The sequence below is a fragment of the Mus musculus genome, chromosome 10 (genome assembly GCF_000001635.26).
Source record: "Mus musculus strain C57BL/6J chromosome 10, GRCm38.p6 C57BL/6J".
Taxonomy (NCBI): Eukaryota; Metazoa; Chordata; class Mammalia; order Rodentia; family Muridae; genus Mus; species Mus musculus.
Genome location: NC_000076.6, coordinates 74,503,238 through 74,526,988, shown reverse-complemented (window position 1 = coordinate 74,526,988; position 23,751 = coordinate 74,503,238). Strand labels below are relative to the sequence as shown.

General features: G+C 39.5%; 1 protein-coding gene across 35 annotated transcripts in view; it reads right to left on the bottom strand.

Moving 5' to 3' along the window:
* Positions 1-23,751, bottom strand: part of Pcdh15 (protocadherin 15) — a 1,553,555-nt gene that overhangs the window by 122,843 nt on the left and 1,406,961 nt on the right. For 33 of the 35 annotated variants that reach the window (XR_001779427.2, XR_001779431.2, XR_001779430.2 and 30 more), the window contains one exon: positions 22,181-22,321. Coding sequence is in view for 18 of the 35 variants with exons in the window: in XM_017313785.2 (XP_017169274.1) it covers positions 22,181-22,321 (141 nt within the window). In the remaining 17 variants the exon portion in view is untranslated. Of the gene's footprint in view, positions 1-19,388; positions 20,534-22,180; positions 22,322-23,751 lie in introns of those variants that run through there. The other 2 variants (NM_001142747.1, NM_001142748.1) reach the window with 1 other exon arrangement.

Genomic DNA, 23,751 nt, shown 5'->3' with positions numbered 1-23,751 from the left:
TTCTTACCAATGATGGCCAACTAGGCCATCTTCTGCTACATATGCAGCTAGAGACACGAGCTCTGGGGGTACTGGTTAGTCCATATATTGAACCATTCATGCATCCCTGGGATGAAGCCTACTTGATTGGTAATATAATGGTTTTGATGTGTTCTTGAATTCAGTTAACCAGAATTGTATTGAGTATTTTTGCATTGACAGTCATGAGATAAGTCTGAAGTTCTCTTTATTTCTTGCGTCTTTGTGTGGTTTAGGTATCAGAGTAACTGTGGCTTCATAGAATGAGTTAGGTAGTGTTCCATCTGTTTCTATTGCATGGAATAGTTTGAGGAACTATTATTAGTTATTAGCTCTTCTTTGAAGGTCTGGTTCTGGTAGAATTCTGCACTAACGTCATCTGGCCCTGGGCTTTTTGGAGGGTTAGAAGGGTTTTAATGACTTCTTCCATTTTCTCAGGGGTTAAAGGACTATTTAGATATTTTACCTGCTCTTGATTTAACTTTGGTTGGTGGAATCTGTCTAAAACATCCATTTCATGTAGATTTTCTGGTTTTGTTGAGTAAAGGCTTTTGTAATAAGATCTGATGATCCCATTGCATGAGTGGAAGTCAGAAGACAACTTGTAAGAATTGGTTTTCTCCTTCTACCATATGTGTCTTTGGGACTTGGCAGCAAGTGCCTTAGTTTGCTAAAACAACTCACCCTTTCAAGTCTTTCTAATTTATTTGACACGAACTATGTTGCTGTTCATCTCACCTAAGTTTCATCAACATACTGTCTTCTATAGTGCACTTTTTTCAAGACCTTTAATGTTGTTCATATTCTCTGTTATTCTTGAAGCCTCTCCTTTAGGTTAGGTTAAGGGTCTTTTCTTTCACTGGCAGTGGAAGTTTGCCTTCTATGTTTCCTGTTGCTCTCCTGTTGGTCCCTGGGACAGACTAAGTCTTCTAGGCACTTGAAGCTCACTGTTCCCTCCTGAAAACACAGCCAACAAGGACAAGACAAGAGATGGGCTAGATGAATGGTTCATGTAGCAAGTTTTCCTGTGGCAACCTTGGTTTCACTGGATCCCCTGATATAAGAGAACATTATTTTGTCCTGAAATCCCCACGATCACTTGGTCAGTGAATAGTTCCTTGCCCTGTATCCATATTCTTTACTTATGTAAATTAGTCTGTCTTTACTATGAGTTTTTCCTATTGAGACACATATGTTTGCCCACTGAGCATTCTTCTCCCTATAAATTATGGGAAATCAAAATGGCTTTTCCATATATATATATACATTTTCCAACTGATTTTCATTTTATATTTAAAGCATGTTAGTTAGAAACTGTAGCAATTCCTGACTTAACCCATCATTCTAAAAGACTCCCACCATCTCTACATCTAGGCTTAAACATTCCTTAGAGGCTTAGCTTGTTTCCAGATAGTTTCGAGATCTAATTCCTGTTTCCCAGGCTTATAAAATCACTCTCGATTTATTTTGCATTCTCAATTAACCCTAATCTTAAAATTTTATTAACTTTTCTTGTGCACCTATTGCAGTCTCTATGTTTTGCCCAATATTAGCTCTGACTCAGTTTGGTCTTTGTAGCTGTCATTCTCTCTCTCTCCCAGATAGGAGTGAAATGAACTAATTCTTTGTGTGCAGCTGTCAATCATAATGGAGTTGTTTGGTTTTTTTGTTTGTTTGTTTTTTGGAAGCTTGCAGTTAGTGAGTCTCTATATCACTGTTTTAAAAGCAGTGAAAAAAATAAAGGCAAATGGGGCCACACTAGACATTCAGATTCCCTGTTTCTGTTTTTAGCCACCTCAGTCATCTAGGTAGAAAGAATATGAAGAACACTGAAGAAGCCTCTCCAGTACGTATCCTCAGATATTAATCTGTTCCTCATTTCTCTTCTTGACCTGTCCTGCGTGAATGTACATGCAGTCACTTTTCTCCAGCTTTATCTTAAAAATACGCTCCCCCATTCCTTTCTTTCTAAATCTCTCCCCACATCCTTTCTCTGTTGGGAGCTATTAAGACAACACAATTGTCCTGATCTCTAAATTGGGCCTCTCCCCCCCCCCCAGAAGAAAAGGGTGTGAAAAGCGGGCCACTGACACACTGGTCCGAGAACAACCACAGATTGTTCCAGCTCTAAGTCAGTGCCGGATGTCCTGACCTCAAGATGTACCCTGATACCACCAAGTTCCTGCTTCCCTGAGTAGTTGCCAAAAGAAAAATTTCCGCTGCCCCATCCCTCCTGCTGAGAAGTACTTCCTCTTTTTCCCTGGCTTCTCGGTCCGTTCAGCGATTACTTCAAACTAAGAGAGAACTTCAGACTCAGATCACAAATCTTAAAGATGTTCTAGGGCTTCAAAAGGAGCTACAAGACCTCATTCTAGAGACTCAGAGTCTACAAAGAGTCCTCATGGGGAACCTTCAAGGTCCCATCTCAAAAAATCCTCAAACTGACCGCAAAGGTCCCTCTCAGAAACAAGGGAATAAAAAATTGGCTTTTCCTGTACTCACTTGAGCTCAAGCCCATCAGGCTGCTCTAGGTCATGAGGACCCCTCCCCCCCACTGGCTCCTCCAATAAAGATCAGGGGGAACCAGAGAGTGATGATGAGGAGGATCAAGCAAACTCTGATTCCGATGAGGGTGACATGTCCCCCGATGAAGGGTTGGACACCAACAGCCAACCAGTCTACAAAAGGCTAAAACTGAGACATGCAAAAGATCTTCATTCAGCAGTCAAAAATTATGGGGTTAATGCATCGTTCACAATATCTATATTAGAAGGTTTAGCAGGAGAAGGCTACTTGATAACCAATGAATGGAATAAAGTTGTTCAGTCTGTCCTCACTAGAGGCCAATATTTAACTTGGAAGTCAGAGTTTGTGGACAGAGGAGAAAATTTGGCTGCAAATAATAGAAAGAATTCTACTAGTAAGACAGCCTCCTGGACTGCTGATAAAATCTGCGGTAAAGGCAATTTTGCTGCAGACATAAAACAATTAGGGCTCTCCTCTGGTGTCCTCACCCAGGCGGCACAGGCGGCCCTGGAAGCTTGGCACGCTGTCCCTGCTGCAGGGGCGCTAACTACGCCCCTAACCAAGATTATAAAAGGGCCCCAAGAGTCCTATGTGCAGTTTGTTGCCAGATTGCAGGAAGCAACTGAGAGAATTTTGGGACCTGAGGAAAGTGAGGGTCTGTTAGTCTGACAACTTGCTCTTGAAAACACCAATTCGGCATGTAGGGCTGCCCTGAGAGGTAAAACCAAGAGTTTAGATATAAATGGTATGATCAAGCTTTGTAATGAGGTAGATGTATTTTCCCAACAAGTTTCTAAGTCTATCAACCTGGCTATTAGGGCTGCCTTACAACTATAAAGGAGAAAAAAACTTGCTATAGATGCAACCAACCTAGACATTTTGCTAGAGGATGCCCTACACAAAGACAGAGCACCCTAGTCTCAACCATGCCTGCTATCCAACAAAATCCCTCTCCCCCCATCTTTGCCCTAAGTGCTAGGGAGGCCACCATTGGGCATGAGATTGCCGATCTAAGACTGACATCAACGGCCACCCACTCCCTGCGGTCCAGGGAAACAGCCAGAGGGCCCCCCTGTAGAGCCCGTCTCCCCTAATGACAACTATAGACAACTCCCAGCCCCCACGGGAGATTGTGCAGGGCCACGACAGGGAATGCAGTGTTGGACCTGTGTTCCTCCACCACCAGAATTATAACTCCTGAGGAGGGAACAGTGGTCATCGAAACAGGTGAATTTGGGCCCCCTCCCCAAAAGACGTTTTTTCTCATCATCGGCCAAGTGTCCAGACTTTTACAAGGCCTAACAGTGACTCCTACAGTGGTTGACACTGACTACCATGGAGAGATAAAAATCTTAGTCACCGCCATGCAGGGCTGGAGAGGGCATAGCCCAAATCCTACCACTCTCACTATTCGGCCATTTCCTTTATATAAAAGAGGAGCGAGGGCCATCCTCCCCGGGATCCTCAGAAGTCTACTGGGCACAGAAAATAACTGATTCACAGCCCATGCTGACTTTGTTTCTAGAGGGCAAACAGTTTCAAGGGCTCCTGGATACCAGGGCAGATTCGACAGTAATTTCCTCAACACATTGGCCTGCAGCCTGGCCCTTACAGCCCACTAAGGGATGGTGTAATCAACTGATCCTAAAATTTACTGCTAAGGGGAGGAACTTAGAGGCTTGGAAAAGTTCTGCCCTCTCGCCTGGGGCCTAAGATTGTATCAAGATAACTATGATAATGGCCTGACCTTTAAGGTTCAGCTTCTTAAAACCATCCCTAACAATCATAAAGCATCTATAGGGCCTAATCCCTAGTTACACCACCCTATAATCCCCAAGCAATCCTCAACTCCCAGGTACTCACCCCACTGTTCCTGCCCCAGGGTGTGCTACGACCCTATTTCAGCCCAATCTCCCTGCAGGGGGCCCCCCTCTTCCACTGATTTACTGTGGTCTATATTGAATGCTTCTGCTTTAGCCTTGTTGGATAAAACACAAAGAGATAATGCATCAGATTTGAACATTGTCGGATGTGCTTTTCTGCTTCCCCACCCTTTTATGAGGGCATAGCCTTATTTGGAAATTTTACCCTGCTTTCAGATGCTAGGCAGCTTCCCTTAGAGTCAGTTCAGCTTACCTTTACAGAACTCTCTGGGATAGGAAGTTGTGTGTTGGGCCCAGGCATGCTTCCACCGTGGCCCTTGCTAGAAATTTGCAATAATGCGTTTAGAGTGAATAAAAATGGGTTTTCTTATCTTCTTGCCCTGAAAGATCCTGGCAGAATGTAAAAGGACACAGAAGCCCTGAAATTGGCAAGATAGACGTCAGTGTTAGCAGAACTAGCTTCACTGATTTAGAAAAATAGAGGTGCACAATGCTCTGGCCACTCCTTGAACCTGTGTGTCTGCCAATGTTCTGACCAGGTGTGTGCCCATTGCTGCACCTTCATTAGACTCTTTCCTTGTACCCCTCCCATACTCATTTCTTGAGAATAGACATTGTTTAGATCTGGAAATTCCCTAATCTCCCCCTTCTCCTTTCCCCCCTGAGGGCCTATAAAAACTGGGAACTCTTTCCCCTCGAGGTCGACTCCTCTACCCCTGCGTGGGATATGAGTCGTCCCCAGAGCTCTGGCTTTCCCCGAATAAAGCCTCATGTGGTTTGAAACAAGCTCGGTCTGTCGTGAGTTCTTGGGTGTCCGCTATTGTCCTGAGACCTGAGCGAGGGGCTCCTCTCGGAGTCTTTCAGCCCCAAATGATACCTTTTTGGCATGTTCCACGGGCCTTACACGGTACATTATTATACAAGATTTTATAAATAATAGAGATTTTTGTGTCTTGGTTCAGCTTTTTCCAAATTTTAGTATTCATGAGTCAGATGACTTACTGAAGTTTTGAGATCGAGGTGCCTCCTTGCCATCCTGCCACAAAAGAGAGCCTATCTCAGCGGTGACCCTTGCGGTCTTTCTTGGCCTGGGTGCTGCTGGGACCGGGACCAGAATCACAGCCCTTGTGTTGTCTCAACAGAATGCACGCAATTACCATCTGCTCAATGAGGCTATTAGCCAAGATATAGAAAATATAAAAAGGGGCCTAGATGATCTTACTGATTCCTTGGTCTCCCTTTCAGAAGTTGCCCTTCAAGATAGAAGGGGATTAGATTTGCTTTTTCTACAACAAGGAGGCTTATGTGCTGCACTTAAGGAAGAATGCTGCGTATATGTTGATAAAACTGGATTAGTTAAAGATAGCATTGCCAAGGTTACTGCCAGTTTAGAAAAAAGAAAAAGAGAGAGAGAACAACAAGAGTCATGGTACCAAAATTGGTTTTCAACTTCCCCCTGGCTTTCGACCTTGTTGCCCTCCCTTTTGGGGCCCCTATTGGGACTCTTATTATTGATTTCCTTTGGTCCTTGGGCATTTCAGAAATTGACCCGATTTGTTAAATCTCTAATTGATTCATCTCTTTCAAGCACATCTGTTTCAGTTCATTACCATCGGCTGGATGTTGGCGATAACAAACAGGTTACTGGAGAAGAGTCAGACGTGGATACCGCTTCATCACCCTCATCTCGGGGAGAGAGACTCAATTTCCATAAAATGCTTAAGTAAGATCATTCCCCTCCCCCTAAATTCGGCCATCAGTCTCATGCCACGAATCATTTATAGATTGCCGTAGTCTGTGTTTCCGACATGGTAATATACATTCTCGCCACATTGGAAACTAAACAGTCATCCCAGGCTAGACACATCGAAAATTGGAACTTGAAGCCATCGCCCGTGAGAGTTGTAAGGCTAAAGCACTGCGCAGAGATTAGTCTGGAAGCTGTTAGACAGTCTCTGAGAGGCATGTCTGATTGCATGAAGGTTGAGTGCCCTAGGGTCCTTCCCGCAGGAAAAACGGCACGGGAGCAGGTCAGGGTTACTCTGGGTAAAAATCTGTGGGCCTGAGAGTCAATACTGTATGTGGCCCCTAACATTGCACACTGTGGATCAGACCTCTACCTCTACCCACGGAGCTTGCTTCATTCCTAAATCCCTTGGCTAGCCCAGGTTATACCCAACAGACTGAGACCGTTAATTCAAGCCTCATAGATAACTTGTCCTTGTGTCCTTCATGGTTTTAGAGAATCACCCAGTGAGCAAACAGATGTTTAGGCGGTCGTTAAAAACGTGGCTACAAATTTATTATACAATAAGCCTTTATAAAAATATAAAATGGGGGAGATGTTGGGAGCTATTAAGACAACACAATTGTCCTCATCTCTGAATTGGGCCTCTCCCCCCAAGAAGAAAGGGGGTCAAAAGCGGGCCACCGACGCACCGCTCTGAGAACAACCACAGATTGTTCCAGCCCTAAGTCAGTGCCGGATGTCCTGACCTCAAGATGTACCCCAATACCACCAAGTTCCTGCTTCCTCATGTAGTTGCCAAAAGAAAAATTTCTGCTGCCCATCCTTCCTGCTGAGAAGTACTTCCTCCTTTGCTTGTGCATTTAAGCCTTGAGCCTTGCTCAATACAGTGAGACCTTGATGCTAATCAGACTGCTTCCGTGTGTGTCGTTCATTGCACTTGGTTCTCGCCCCCATTTGGTTCTTAGGAGAAGGTACCCTCAAGACCCTCGAATAACTGGACCTGCTGGATGGGTCATTTCTCATTCCTGATTCCATTAACCTTAATTAGAATGGATTGAAGAACACAAAACCAGTTATTCTAAGTGCCCCTTTATAATCTCTATGGCGAATCTAGCTTGTGCAACATTCTTATCACTTTAATCTCAATCCTGCCTCTCCCCAGTCTGTGGCCTACGTATCTCTCTCTCTCTCTTTCTCTCTCTCTCTCTCCCTCTCTCTCTCTCTCTCTCTCTCTCATCTATCATCAATATATAGGTCATATATATATGTATATATGCATATATGTGTATATAGTCATCTATAGTCATCTTAGGCTACATAGCAATTTCTAAGTCAATTCTGAGGTATATGTAACCTTGACCCCAGAAAATTTTTTTAAATATGTTTAAAAACTCTATCAAGGATAACTGTCTTAATTTCTTTACTTGCCTCATTCTCTCTTTTTAAAATGTCCTTCCTTCCTACTTAATGCCAGTTATATAGAATTTAACTAGTTTATAGAGTAGGGGATGTGAGTCAGCTATGAAGCCCCATTGACATATCAAATGGCTCTATACCACTATTTACTTTTGTATTTCATTATGATGGAGTCTGACTTAATTACAAACATCTTGAAGACAATGATCTGCCTTATAAGTTCCTCTCCTCTTCCCACACAGAGCACAATGCTTTATCTGTGAGTAATCAATGTATCTATTTTAATTCAGCTCTTCACCCTGATCTCAATGGCATGGAAATAATGTTCTTGGAGTCATATGATAATAAGAAAATTATGTTAGGCATGTACCTTCAGAATAAGAGAACCATAGTTGGTTTAAGAGACACCATAACTTTAAAACAGTCTGTTTGGAAGTTGTGTGTGTGTGTGTGTGTGTGTGTGTGTGTGTGTGTGTCTGTGTGTGTGTGTCTGTGTGTGTGTATTGGTGTGTGTGTGTGTCTGTGTGTGCATGAAGGCATGTGGCTGTATATATCTGTATATATGTGTATGTAAAGTCTGCCAAAGTAATGCTCTATGTTCTTGCATGCCTTTTAATGTGTCTCATGAATACAATTTAAGATATTACCATTGTGAACAATATATGATATGTATATATTTCCTAGATAATAAAGTAGGAAGTACAGTCTAGATTTTTATGTCCCACATCAATACTATCTCCTGCCACTGGGTGATCTATTCTAAGGATAAAATCCAGATCCTTGCCTGTGCTATGTGAGTAATTCAGAGCTAAGTCACATCTCCTACTCTAACAATTGTCTCAATGTTATACAACTAGCAGTAAGCAGGAAGAAAGTACATTTTAAAAAGAGAGAATCGAGTATGCAAAGAAATTAAGGTAGTTTTAAAAAATATTGTATGTGTGTGTGTGTGTCTGTGTGTGAGGGTCTCGTATAGCCCAGATTGGACTTGAACTTGCTATGTAACCTAGGATAACTTTAATATCCAGATCTTCCAGCCTCTGCCTCCTAAGAATTGGGAATGGAGGTGTGCATTTGCACACCTAGGTATAATGCTCTAATAAGTATGGTCAGTATGGAAACTGAGCAAAGAAGTTATCTAGACATCTAATAGACATAAAAGGGCTAATTCTAGTATCAGTCCGGCAACAACACCAGTAAAGGGGAGGGTTAGAAATCATTTTCTAGTCCCTGAGGTATAATCTAAGAAAATAGAGCAAGGTCAAAAGTATGTTATTCCAACAACTTGTTATGCATGTGTTCACCAGTTTTATCTTGGGATGTATTTTTAAATAAAAGACAAGGCAAAATACAAAATTATTTCACATTGAAACTATACAAGTTTTGTTTGAAAGTGATCAACAATAAGATATGAATAGCATAGCATGGTCATTCACACACAATATAAATGTTAAAGGTAAGGTTAAGGGCATGAAGGGTGGCTTCTGGAACGTATAAAGCTACCATGAGTGGGAACTGGGGTGACAGCTCAAGGATAGAAAGAAAAATCAAAAGTAAACTGGAAGATTGAACTAGAGCAATTGATAAGATGAAAGTGCTTTGTTCACAGAAAACAATGGAACATAGAATCACATCACATTGATTGCATAAATTCTGCAATGTGAAGGTAAAAGTATGGTCACAAGTGCCCCTGAAACATTATCTTCCACTCCATATTGCTGGCCCTGTTCTAATCACCTTCAGAATCGAACTCAAACTTCATCTGAGTTTCTACACATATAACCTATGTCCTGATGATGGAAACCAGGACAGTATAAAACTGAATGTCACATTTTTGGACTTACGAAGAAATCAAGACCAGGTGTACCTGTTCCCACTTGACGGGGACCACTTATCATTAGAAATTTCAAAACTGAGACACTTTTAAACTCTAGCTATAGAGTAATTAGGGGTTGATGGGGAGCAGAGAAAAGAAAGGTCATTTTAAAAGGAGAAGAGTATTGAGTAAGGAAATTAAGATGCCGTTATTCTTTGAAGTGGTTTTAAATCTGTTTCTGACTTTAACCGTCTCGAGACAAGCTCATGCTGTCCAGGCAAGAGTTGGTTTACTCCACAGCTGAAGACAGCATCAAACCTGTGATGCTTCTGTCTTCATATCCCCAAGAGGTTACAGGTGTGTGCCACCACTCTCAGCCATACTTATTTCTTGAGAATAAATGAATATGATGGCTATAGAAATGAGAAAAGCAGAAACCTCAGTGTTTAAAAGAATGGGGAATCACACTTCAGCGAAGACAAAGAATCATCTAAAGGGTCAATCTCCTTTACACCTCTTACATGTGCCATTTTCCATTGCATTTCTTCTCACTGTAAAAATGTAACGAGTGGGCAGTAGATGATGTCCTGAGTGGAAATGTATTGCTGACATGAACACTGCCATGCCAAGGGCCCCAATGTTTCAGAACCATGCTAAGACCTTCCTTGGGCTGGGCTTAAAGGAATGGCAATGCCTTCTTCTGGTCTAAGTATTGATATTGACAGCATGCAAAAAGTATCCACTGTAGCTCTCACCTCTTTGATGACCACAGTACAGAGATCTCATTACAGAGATCTCCTATCAAGACTAGCTAATTTTCTTTCTTCATCCTTCCTGCTGTTCATAACAAACATGCTGAGTTTCTGAGCTGCTGCTGGTGTACCTCTATCAGAGTGCATGGCTCACCCATGCCCTCCTTTTCTGTATGTGTGTCTCTGTCTGATGCTTATTCCTTGTCACCTCAGTCAGGTCAGTCCCTAACTTATGCAGGTCACAGCAATGATAAGTACTTAGAAACACATTTTAAAAATAAGATTTATATTTATTATTTGAAATTATATGTAGGTATGGTGTGTGTGTGTGTGTGTGTGTGTGTGTGTGTGTGTGTGCATATGTGTGGGTGTGTGGGTGTGTGTGGGTGTAGGAGTGTAGGTACCTTTGGAGGCCAGAAACATCAAATTCCTTGGAACTGTAGTTATAGGCAGTTGTGAGTCACCTGAAGTGGGTGCTAGGAACTGAACTTGGGTCCCCAGAAAGGGCAGCAAGAGCACATAACTTCTGAGCCATCTTTCCAGCTATAGAAACCTTTGTTGTAATCAGAATTAAAGCTCAGCTCTGGGTTCTATTTCTAGGTTTTTATAAAAAGTTCTTTTTATTTTTTCATTGACTTTGTACTTGTTCTGCTAGGTGACTAAGAGCAGGTTAGATGTCTATTATTTTTGTCTTCATTTTTGGCTGTACATTGGGTCAGATTCCTCTTAATTCTGCATAAACATGTTACGTGCTCAAGTATTCCTGACCTATATCATAGTTCCCAAGGTCAAAGGTGCAAAGACAGGAACAGATAACCCTTGCTAGGTAGGTCAACTCTAAAGCGAGGACAAGTATCTTTGTTGGTATGGCTGGACCATGGAGCAAGAGGAATCATCTCGTAGGAACCAGGTTCCTCCTCTTGAGCTTCTTTGGATTATAACTGAGAAGATGACTGAGAAGACACACTGAATCATTATGCGTCCTTACTGCCTCTGCTCCAAATCTTTCTCTACTTAAATCTCAAGCTCATGTCAGTACTCTGAGGGTGGAGTTGGTCTCTGACCTCCTTTCATTGGTTCTTCTTCTCAAACTGGCCACACTAATGAAAATGGCCCTCTCTGCTTTGCACAATTAAGTACCTCTACTTGTTGCTGAGGCTAACCTATTAGGTCAGGTGACTGGGCCAGGGCTGTTGCTCTGAAACTCAGGCAACAATAATGCTAAAATTTATCTTTGTCTAGTTAATGGAATTCCCCCCCCCCACACACACACTGCCCCCAACAATCAAGAACCAGTAGGTTCAGCTACTTTTAAAATCTGATCAAAATAAAGTATTTCACTAAGTTGAAAAAAATGCCCTCTACTCACCTGCTGTAAGAAGTAAAATAAATGAAAATCAATATACTAAATCTTTAGGAAATTATAAAATGTTAGCTATGTTATTGGAGACTATTGAGGTCTTTTGTCACTAAAGCAATAGAAATAAGACTGAGTCACATGCTCAGAAAACACAGACCTGGCTGTTCTGGGGCTTCTATTGTCATTGCAATGAGCCAGCGGGACAAAGAGCCAAGGCTGCTCTCTTAGAAAAAAAAGGGGGGTGGGTGGGGTGGGGGGGCAGCTTTTATTGATTTGCTGGCATAGGTTAATGGAAAAGTATCATCTTGTCTGAATGGCTTCAGATGCTTAAGTCATTATAGCTAGTGAGAGAGTAGGAAGGCAGTAGTTTTGCCTCAAGGGACAGTTAACATGATTGCACACATGGCTGAAAGGAATTTGACCCAGAGGTTCAGACAACAAAAGAAGGACAGATATGTCAAGGGTTTCCATCTAGATCTGGGCACTATTAGGCATCCAAAATGGAGCCAAAGGGCCTATTTGCCTTTTCTCTTGGTAACCCTGATTTTATAGTTCAGATCCAAGTTTTCTTTCTCTGATACTTGGGACTGTAGATGGTCTTTGTGTCTGCTAGGCAAGCACACTACCACTAAAATACTTTCAAACCTGTTCATGATGAAATATCTGTAGACTAAGTATGACTGATACCTATTCATAAATTGCAAGAGCTTCATGTCATTCAGAAGAAAATAATGGTGATCTATCTTGTATTGTCTAGACAGTTGCTTTGGTTTTCCATTTTGAGAAATGATGTTTTAGTTCTATGCACTATTTAATGGATTTCAGGTCCATACATAGTTTTGTGTGCATTAACTTGGGTTACCTAGTCTCCATGAAGCAAGGGTCTTTCTGATCACAGAGATACACAGACCCCAATGTATAATTTAGGTCTCTATTAATAGAATATTTGTGCTGTCTATTATTTTTTGAATCAGGTTATATGTTTGAGAAATATTTTAATTCAAGAAACAATCTTGACTTGCTTCTTAATTTAAACATGGATGAACATAGAGAAAGCTTAGAAGATGGGGCTGGTAATGTAGTTTAGGAGAGGAACATTTCAGTGTGCCAACAAGCTCAGAGCAACAATACACACAATTATTAACTATAGTAATTAAGGAAATTTTAAGAAGGAAGAAAATGACATCTTTTGTCTTTATATTCAGGTTTAATTCTGAAGGATAAGTGAGGAGGCCATTTCATGCATTACTAATCTCTTAAATACTTCTTATTATTTATTCCTTGGTACCAAGAATCAGATCCAGGACATTGTGCATGCTAGGCAAGTATCTACCTCTGAACAGTGTTATCATTAAGTTTTTGAAACTGAGAGAAGAGAGGCAGGCTGACTCCATGACAGGCTTCAAACTGGCAGTTCAGGAGACTAGGTCTAAATCTCTTGTTTCCCAGAACTGGGCAAGTCCAGGCAAGTCAGTTACAAGCCAGGGGCATCCAATCAGAAGCTGCCCAGACATCTGAAGCTGCCCTGCCACCTGGCCTGAGGCAAGAGCAGTAAGTCAACAACAGTTTCCAGACTTCCCCAGGAACAGTTTCCAGCCCCCCACCCCTAGCAACAGTTCTGGAATATCCCCAGAGTCCTAGCAAATTTGAAAGACTCCAATACCCCAAGAGACCTATCAAGATAAAGGTTACCTACCCCTCCCAGGAATTCCTCTAATCTCCTTTAAATTAGGCCTGTGAGCTCATCTGGATGTCTTCATCTTGGTAAATGTTAGACCCCTGCATGCTGCACTTCTGCAAGATAAAATGCTCAATGCTTTTGCATACTATTTGAGTCTGGGGTATCATTCTTTGGTGAATCACAGATCCTTACAAAACAGGATCCTTCTAAGCAGTTTGGGCTATCCTTGAACTACCTAGTAGCCCAGGTTAATCTTAAGCTCATTATCCTCCTGCTTCTGCTGGCTGAATGCTAAGGTTTAGGTTTTTAACCACTGTCCTTGGTTAAGAAGATGCATAAAATGTTTGAGATAGGAATGCTATATATGACATGGGATTATTTTAAACTGGTCTCCATAATTGAAATTAATGAATTATTAGTAATGTATCTAGAACTACAGCCATATGAACATAAGACTTCCACCATACCTAGGTATTTTTATGCTGAAGACTGTACTACCTGACAAGCTTGAATTTTGTTACTTGTGCTATGTGAAGAATGCTTTTGTAAATCAGTCCGTAACAAATAGTCATTAGCACTGTTTGTCACAAACCTTCTGTTTGAGACGAGAAAAAGCCATGGAAATGAAATATATTATAAGCTTGTACCCTAAAGCAAAACCATAAAATGAAATCAATAGCATTGAGTTGTTTTTATCACCAGTTTAAGCTTATCTTAATTGCTCTGTCATTTATTCCTGATTGAAGGCCTAGTTAACTGAATCAAAAATACGATGACATGTTTGTAGAAAGGTTTGCTTTTTTTCTTCGACATTTAAAGATAATTATAATTTTACAATAAAGCAAAAATTGCCACTCCAGTTATGGAATTATATAAATCCATCTCAGCTATAAAGCTTCATGTTAGTGCTTTTATGCTACATAAAAATAAAGCACATGGATATCATTGTGGCAGAAATACTGTCTTAGATTTCTGTACAGGGTCTTGTGGTTACCAGCTCTGGAGAGCTGCTCTGGGACACATATTATTTTACTCTGTGAATTCAGCAGTCACTGGGCTGGTCTAGAGAGAAACAGCACATGAACAGAAACTAAAGAGGTGTCAGATTCACGGCAGTGCATTAGAAATGCGATGCTCTCACATTCAAAATGATTTGATCAAAGATAGTGTTGAACATGGGAGATGAGTAAAGACATGTGGATTCTGACAGAATGAGGCTGGAGGGGAAGGGGAAGTCTAGAGATCAGAGTGGAAGACACCAGGGGAGCTGGTCTGGCTTCACTCCAAGGAAGGAAATCCCTCAAGTGGGCTGTCCCCTTAGTGAGTGCTAAGTGACAAGAAAGAATGGTGCATTTCCCTGGTGATAGTACTTGCTGTGGCTCTATTTGTAATGTAGCCAGTGCGGGGAGGGAAGAGTGGAACTGCTCAGATGGCCATCTAGTCCTTGGGTAGGTGAGTACTGTGATGTACATTGGTTGCTTTCAGCCTGAAACTCGAACCTTTCACAATTTGACCTTAATTTTCCAGATTCACTCTTGCATTGAACAAAATACTCAGTGGGCATATTTATTCACAGCATCTTTTAGGCTATTGGTATATATCAGTTTTGTTTTTATTGGAGGTAAGGACCAGTTCTAGGCCTGCTAGAAATGCCCTAACTCAATTCAATACCCTACTCAATATTAGTAATTCTCAATATTAGCAATTCTGACAAAAACTTTACATGAATGGGGCTCAGTAATTATGACGATTCTCACTATATTTACAGTCATACTAAAGATGGAGTCAGAACAGGGACATAGGTCATAGTATATAAAGAACACTCTTTCATTAACATTTTATTATCAATTAAATATGTCTTTAACAATCTCATACATGTATATACTGCATTCTAAACACCCCATCTCATAACTCTCTACTCAAAGCATAATTTGAGTTTCACTATCCTTTCTAATTTTTGGATTTAAAATATTTTTTTCTGATAAATAAATGCTTAAAGATAGCACATAAAAGGACACTATTAAAGACCTAAAATTATAAAACAAGTAGAAGAAAATTATGGAAAAATATTTGTGATGATTGAGACATGATCCCCACTGCTCAAGAAACAAAAGCAAAACTTCAGAGGCAATGCCTTCCAGCTAAAAAGATTCTCTAGAGCACAGGAAGCATCCATGGGTGAAGAGAGTACTGCAGGTTAGGAGACTGTATGTGCCTATTTATCTGACAATATATCATTTGAATATATTAAGTAGAAAAAAAATTAAAAACCTTAACAATAAAAATAATCTAAACGGTGATCAAATGACATAGTAAATGACCAGCAAAATGTGTAGATAATTACAAATAGCTCAGCTTTCAGAGAAATGAAATAGAAACAATAGATGCCACCTCATCTTAGGTAGAATCAGAACTATCAAAAAGTCAAATATAGTACATGCCTGCAGGGATGTGGAGAAAAGACAGTTTTACTATAAAAATACATTTTAGAAAGAAGAAAATAAATTCTCCTCCTCTGATAGTAAGGTAAAACTGCAGAGTCATTTTGAAGAATGGTATGGAATTTCCTATCAAATTAAAATTAGACTAAATATAAAACAAATTATGCTCATTCTAGGTTCAAAGCCAGGAAATAAAATCCGCTGCTAGAGAGACATCGTCAAACAAAGCCATGCTTACAAACAGCTAAGCTATGACATCAGTTCAGATGCCCATCAATGGCATAAGCAGAGAAATATTGCCATATACACATGGAATGGAGTACTAGTCACACCATACAAAAATGAAATTTTATTTAGAGTTAAATGCATGGACACGAGGGAAATGACCACTCACAAAAAGATGAATACTACTCTCTTTCTCATATGTAGAAGTTAAAAAACATTGATGTCAACATAAGGACATGGTTTTTATTGAATCTCATACCATGTAATTAATACATGTTAATCAAAAGCAGAATATAATTATTTATTAGGAGGTATACTTTAAAATGAATTAAAATATTTACTTTGATACAATGCTCCCTTTAAACCAACTTTTAAAAATTAAAGTCTCCATCCCCTTTGTTTCATTAATAGCTGTGCTATTGAACTTGATATTTTAAATATTTACTTATAACATATATTTTGTATGTGTGTAGTCATGAGAGATCCATGTCATACCTGTGGAGCTCGGGGGATAACTTGCAGGAGGAGGGGAGGCGCCGCTCCTTTCACTATGCACTATCCAGGGGTCAGACTCTCATTGGCAGGTGCCTTGCTCCACTGAGCCATCTTACTCAAATTGAATCCGTGTTCCCAGACCATGGGCATTCATATTTGGCTCATACTGGGTCATAATAAATTCTCTCTCTCTCTCTCTCTCTCTCTCTCTCTCTCTCTCTCTCTCTCTCTCTGCCTCTCTCTCTCTCTCTCTCTCTCTCTCTGTCTCTTTCTCTCTCTCTGTCTCTTTCTTTCACTGATTTTGGAGCAAGAACTTTTACACTCCTAGGCCTAAGGTTGTACCTGCAGCATATTCACAGGTCTCCTGTTGTGCAACGCTGGGCAGCTACATGCATCAGGATGTGGCTTGGAGTACCCTTACGTCCAGCCTTGGTAATAGCAGTTGCTCTATTTTTTTATCTCTAGATTTATCTACTATGTCTCCAATGTGAGATCACCACTCAGCCCATAGAGGAAACACTATTTCTAATGTAGTTGCCAGCACTGGACTTAAGATGGAATGTCAAATGGAATCCATACTCCTTCTTTTATGAAGACGAGTGTTCTTTAGGAAAGAATTGCAATCTAACTTCATAATTTTATTTTGTTTTATATTAAACCTCTCATGATTTCATTCCTGACACTTTTCTTTCTCCCTGTGAGTATGGGCTTTGACAGCAGTCAACCCTGCTTTAATGCTCTATAAAATCTTTCATATTTACATTAAATTTATTACAGATCTCTTTAGATTTTCAGTGCCTTAGTCCTAGTACTACACTTTCTTAGAAAAATATTACTTTTCACACTTTTAGTATTTATTTACTGTGTTTGGAATTGCCCTTCTAACTTTCTTTAGTTTATTCACGATGCAGTGCACAGGTTGGGCTGTTTGATCATCTATGCTAGTGGTGAACTCTTCTGGATGATGTAAACTTTGCCCATGCATTGCCATCACTCTTAAGGCATAGGTCATACCTTAAGAGTGATGGCAATGCACTTACATGCTCAATAGTTATGCATCTCTTTTGTCTCTTTATTTAACCAAAGGGAACTTAAAGGCAGCAATTTTGATAACTAAATTTCTGTGTCCTGAAATGCTGCTCCATTGCCTGGTGTATGATAAGCAGTTAATGAACAACTATCAGATTCAGATACTATACAGTAGTATTCAGGGACTGGATAGAAGTCAGAACATGTGGAGACCTAAGTATGATATCTACTGGGATAAAGGAAAGGGTATACCAGATGGGGACTACTAGGATCCATTTTCATCTTTCCCACATTTGTTTTAGCAGTGGGCTTATAAGCTCTTAGGTTATATTATTAAGGTTTATTTTTAATTTGTTTATAAAATGTGTTCTTTAAATATGTCTTATAATTATTTGGATTTTTTGATTCACTACTTTGTATATTTATTATGTTAGTATTAAAGAGTATCAATGAAATTGAAATAATGTTTATCAATTAAGGAGGTTATCTATCTATCTATCTATCTATGTATCATTTATCACCTATTTTTCTCTGTAATAGATTATTCTAAACAAAAACTCTAGAAAAAGTGAATTAAAAGTTAGACAAGCTGAGTCTTGGCAGTTTATAAAAAGCTTCAGTGGAGTTTCATGGAATCTGCTATGTGTTGTTTGTTGTTCTCTTGCTATTGAGATGAGACATGCATGGACACAGCCCTAACAGAAAATGCACATGGCCATAAAACAAAAAGTGATAATTATTTCATTTTTATTAAATTTTTGTTTTTCTTTTTGTTGTTGTTGTTTTTGGAAACAAGGTTTCAAGTGACATTATTAAAAAAAAAACAAAAAAACAATCCTTGGTTTTATCCTCCTGCTGCTGACACAGAGTCTCCTCAGGTTGGCCTTAGCCTCCCATTGCTGATCCAGTGTCCCCTCAGGTCTTCTTCTTGAATACCATTAAATCAATCATTGGTCTCTGCCTCCTGTTGCTCACTCAGAGTCTTCCCAAGTCTTCCTTGGGACCCCTTTTCAGGTGTTCCTTCTAAAAAGGCTTAAGGTTTCATTGATATAAATCTTTGTATACTGATACGAAGTTCTAAATTAATTTTGTTACTACTAGATAGGCATTGTGCCTATGCAGCTCATTTAAGAATACAAGGCTTAGACCCAGTCCTTTTAATAGCTGCTGTTACAAACTGTTTAGGATGATTGAGTAATACAAGTTAGTAGTCAGAGAGTAAAACTCGTGGTTATATTAGAATCTAATTTAGTTAATTACAATAAAGTGTTTCGAGATTATTCATAGAGTAAATAGCTAAAAATAGTCAGTATTTAAGAGTTAAGTTACACTATATAGAGATAGATGGTCTTCAAAAGCATCAGTGATCCACAGAATATGGCATTAATGTTACTTCATTAAAAATAGATCTTTTGACAACAAGACATGTGTTCTCCTGACAGTTCCCCTATTCCACTTCAAGGAAGGAATTGAACATCAAGTTTATGTTTTGGGGTGTGGTCATTCATTCTTTCTGAAGGACTTGAGTTTATGTTTTGGGGTATAGTCATACTTTTTTTGTGTCAAGAGTAAAAAACCACTTATTGCTTTTGAGGTCAGAGCAGTTTGGGTTGGTATTAACTTTAAGAAGTGACATGGAGATATTAAAGATGGATTGCTTTGTTTCTGATAAGCTTTAGAGCATTGTAATTTTCATTGTGATGGGAGGTAGCTGGAGTTGAGGAGACACTGTTACCCATGTTATTCTTTCACTGAGATGATCTCATAAAAGTTAGATATTGAAATATTCCCAACCTTAATCCTAGGACTGAAAAACATTAGACCATACTGCTTTAAACTGTAATGTTGAATCTGTGAAATGAACTCTATAATTGCATAATTTAATTTTCATTCACATGTTAAATCTATTTATAGAACAGTTATAAAATTCATATTGAAAGCTATTTTATGAACAATGACTTGATAAAGAAGTCACACAATACAGTACAACTTCAGTGGAGTAGATTCTTGCTTTTATTAATATGATGTGCGACAGAGTTAAAATCCATAGAGTAGCTAATTTTGTAGCAGAGTAAAATCTTTAGACAATTAATTAATTAACCTCAATTTACATAATGGGCTACTTATTTGCATAGCTAATGGACTAGGAATTGATTACAGGCCATTAACAGTTATTAATAAGTGGAACAATGTTGGAAATGCATGTGTCTTCATTTTAAACAGAAGGCAAAGGTTAGTCATGAAATGTTAATAGCAATATTCAAATAAGCAAGCACTGAATAAAAGCACACATGCTTTAGGCTCCATGCATTTCTGAGATGTAATTCATGAGTTTGTTAGGCAGTCTCATCACTACATTCCTACCAGGGCATATACAAGCATATACATGGGCACCACATAAGCTTCTATTACTTTCCATTTACACGTACACTAGAGGGAAGGGAATAACCTGTATTATATTTGTATAGAGAACTTATCATCTTTCTTTTCTGAAAATCATAGATAGTCCTTGGAAATGCCAGATCCTGTACTTTGAGAGTGCAGTAAATTATTTTTCTTTTAAAGCTATTTGTTTCAATGAAAAGTGATAATTAACAATTTTCAAATAACTTTTCTCATTTGTTGTGTTTACAGGTTACACAATGCCTTTCTTTCAGAACATTTTGTCTATGTTTTAGACAATAAGTTATATAATACCTTTCCTCTCTAGCATTTTTATCTATTTGTTTAGCCAAATAAGTTTATAGTTTAAGGATTCTTCTACCTTTCTCCAAATACATAAATGCTTACAATTTACTACATTTCTATTATATTCATTTAATTCCTTGGGTGTGTGCCTCTGAGGTTTTGTCACAGCAATGAGGAATCACAGGACAATGCAGAAGTCTTCTCAACTATGGGTCCTGAGGATTGATAGCAATTGCCCTTTCCTGCTAAGCGACCTCACTGACTCCTTTAAGGATTTTAAAACCCCAAAGGAAGATGCCGGAGAGATGGCTCAGTGGATAGGAACACTTGCTGCTCTTGTAGAGGACCCAGTTCTAGTTCCAGATTCCACACTGTGGCTCACAGGCACCCCTAGCTCCAGTCCTAGAGACTTTGACACCTGGGTTCTCCATGAACATGGTATCACAGACAGACCTTTAGGGAAACACCAATACACATAAACAATTTTATAATGTTTAAAATCTACTATTTTGAGACAATTTAAATACAGCAGTGAAGTTTTACCTTTGAATAGAGTTGAATACCTTTAATTTTAAATATATTATGTGTCCTGAATTTTCAAACAACTTAGATGTATCTTTATGAACAGCTGTATAGACACTCACACCAGTTTGGTAAGTAAAGTTTGTGGTAAATGAAAGTCTTCTCTGGTGGCAGTCAGTGTCAGGAGATTCACATCTCAATGTGCTTGCATAGAATGTCCCCCATTTTTCTTGCCTTGCCCTTTCCTCAGCACCAGTCTCTCTATCTCTCTCTGTGTCTCTGTGTCTCTATGTCTCTGTCTCTCTCTCACTCTCACTCACTTGCTCTTACTTGTTCTCTTGCTATCTTGCTCTCTCTCTCTCGCTCTTGCTTTCTAACAATTCCTAACAATTTCTCCATCTCCCTCCCTTTTCCCAGTCTAGAAATGTTGATGAATGTCATGTTCCACTATAATGTTGAAATATGGTCTCAAGCTAAAAGGTGAATATCTTAGATCAGAGGTTTTCAACCTCACTAATGCTCTAACCCTTTAATACACTTCTCCTTGTTGTAACCCTCTGCCATAAAATTATTTTTGCTGCTACTTCATAGCTGTAAGTTTGTTACTGTTATGAACCACAATGTAAATATCTGATATGCAGGACTTCTGATCTACCACCCCTGTAAAAGGCTCATTCAATCTCCAAAGGGGTCTTGGCCCACGGATTGAGAACCACTGTTTTAGATGCTTTTTTGCACAATGGGATAAATAAAAAGCTTTACTGCTTTAGTGTACAAAAGTATTACATGTGAGGATTTATTGTCATTCTGGTAACATCTCCCAGTATCTCTATCAGTCCTTTCTACAAACAGACTTCAGCTTGCTCTTCCATGGGAGCGATGTTGCTCTGACAGGTCAAAGAAATATTTCAGCATTCACTATTTCAGCTGCATCGTATTTTTTATGTACTGATTGTTACTTCATCACATCATTGAAACTAATTTTTAAAAGTGGGGCAGTCATTTTATTATCACATAGAATTGCATGGAAATTAAATGGGATGCTACATGAATATTATAATTAATTACTAATTTAGAAAATATACTTTTATTTAGTTTGCTCTTCTTCCTCTCTCTCCCCCCCTCCTCTTCAGGAATTGATTCTTTTCTTCCACCATGGGGGAATCAAACTGAGATCCTGGGATCAAATTCATGTCTAGATCAAACTTTTCTCTTGGTTTTCTTGTAGGCACTGCTTAGTATCCATCCATCCATTGCAGTATTGTTAGCCACACACACAGCCTTTCAAAGGGAGATGCGAACATTTACTAATGAAATTGTGCAAGTGAAGATAGCAGTAACAGTATTTTATAGAGCATCTGCAGATAGTATGTTATTGCCTCATCCCCAGTTGCACTATGCAATCTGCTAAGATGGGTGGGTGTTCTTCTCCAGCAACCAAAGAGGTTCCCACAGTCTCAAGGGAGAGCTTCATTGTATGGTATGTATTTATGGTATGTATTGTATGGTATGGTATTTCATTCTCAAAACAGCAAAACACCATGAAATACTGTCAACCTTTTAAGCAATGTAACTTACTTTTTGAAGGGACTCGGAGATTGGCAAGGACCACTTCCAGAGAATCTGCTTGTACCCGGAGCACATAGCTGGTCCTTGTCTCGTAATCCAATGGTGAATTCACATAGATGACCCCAGTGACATTGTTGATTCCAAACTTGTCTGGAATCCAGCATACAACTCATTAGATTCTTCACATGGTAAGGAGCTATTCTCTTTAAAAGCTATTATGGTTTCAAAAGCACTAGAGTCATCCAGAAGAATAGTCAAGCTTAAAGGAGATAGGATTTCAGTCTTTGGAAGTGTATTACGGATACTGGGATTATCCAGATGATACATTCCCTGAATGATGTGTTTGGTAGTTTTGGCTGTGTGTTATTTGAGACTCTGCTGGGCGTAGGTATGTAGCTGGTGACCTTCCTGTCACTATGGTTTTAGATGGTCCTACTTTAGAAGGAGTCTTCTTTTACAAAAGCCCATTGCATTATGCTTAGCTGGGTATTTGGTTTTAACCCTCTACCGCACATGGCTAATCTTGTAGTTTTAGTGCTTGGCTAAGAACATCGAAGATCATGTTTGTAATTTAGCTTCTAGGTCACTTTTACAAAGTGCTTTATGATTATGGGCATTTAGAAATCTCTGCCCTTGTCTTTCTGTTTTTTAAGCTGGTATGTAAGAATTTTAAATGGAAGGAAAGACACATGTTTATTTGTATGATATCCCACCTCTTCCTTCCCCATATCCTCCCTCACCAGTCTCTGTAGTAATAATGACCATTCCTTGATATATTCTATATACACACCTAACAGTTATTATTCACATGCATGCTTAATAGGTATTTCTCATCTGTTGATGGTCTGTTTAATTCTAAGATCATAAAGAACATGATTGTTTCTTGTTTCCATATTCCTAGTGCCTGGGAGACTCATTATCACATAACCGGCCTTTGTTTGATGAATGAGTAAATGGATAAACTATACAAAATGCTTCACACTGTGGTGGAAGCAGTTGATAAATGCAGACTTGTTACTACCTTCAAACCCAAGGACAGGGCAAGCATCAGAACAGGTTGAAAACTTACAGCTTTTTTTTTTTTTAAACATTTGTGAGCAGTGGGGAAAGAAGGTTCCATTTCTTTCAGGAAGGAGGTGAAGCAGTGGAGGAAAAGAAAAGAGGGTCAATAAATGGCCAGTCAGTGAGTGCTTCCCAGAGGGGCAGCCATTATAGTGAGAGGTGTCAGTGAGTGCTTCCCAGAGGGGCAGCCATTGTAGTAAGAGGTGTCAGTGAGTACTTCCCAGAGGGGCAGTCACTGTAGTGAGAGGTGCTCACAGAAACACTCCAGACAGTCTCAGGACTGTTATTTCAGACTGCCAAGTAGCATGCAAGTTCACTTTTAAATTAAATACTCAAACTAATATATAAAATATCAATTAAACATTCTCAGCTACCCATATTATCCCAGTCTGACCAGGGTCTCAGAGGACAGCAGCTGAAATGCGGAAGCAGAGAGTGGGGGATGATATTGTCCCTAGAATCCAGCAAATGACTACTGTTGAAAAAGCAGCTGGAAGACAAAACTCAAGAATCCCGTT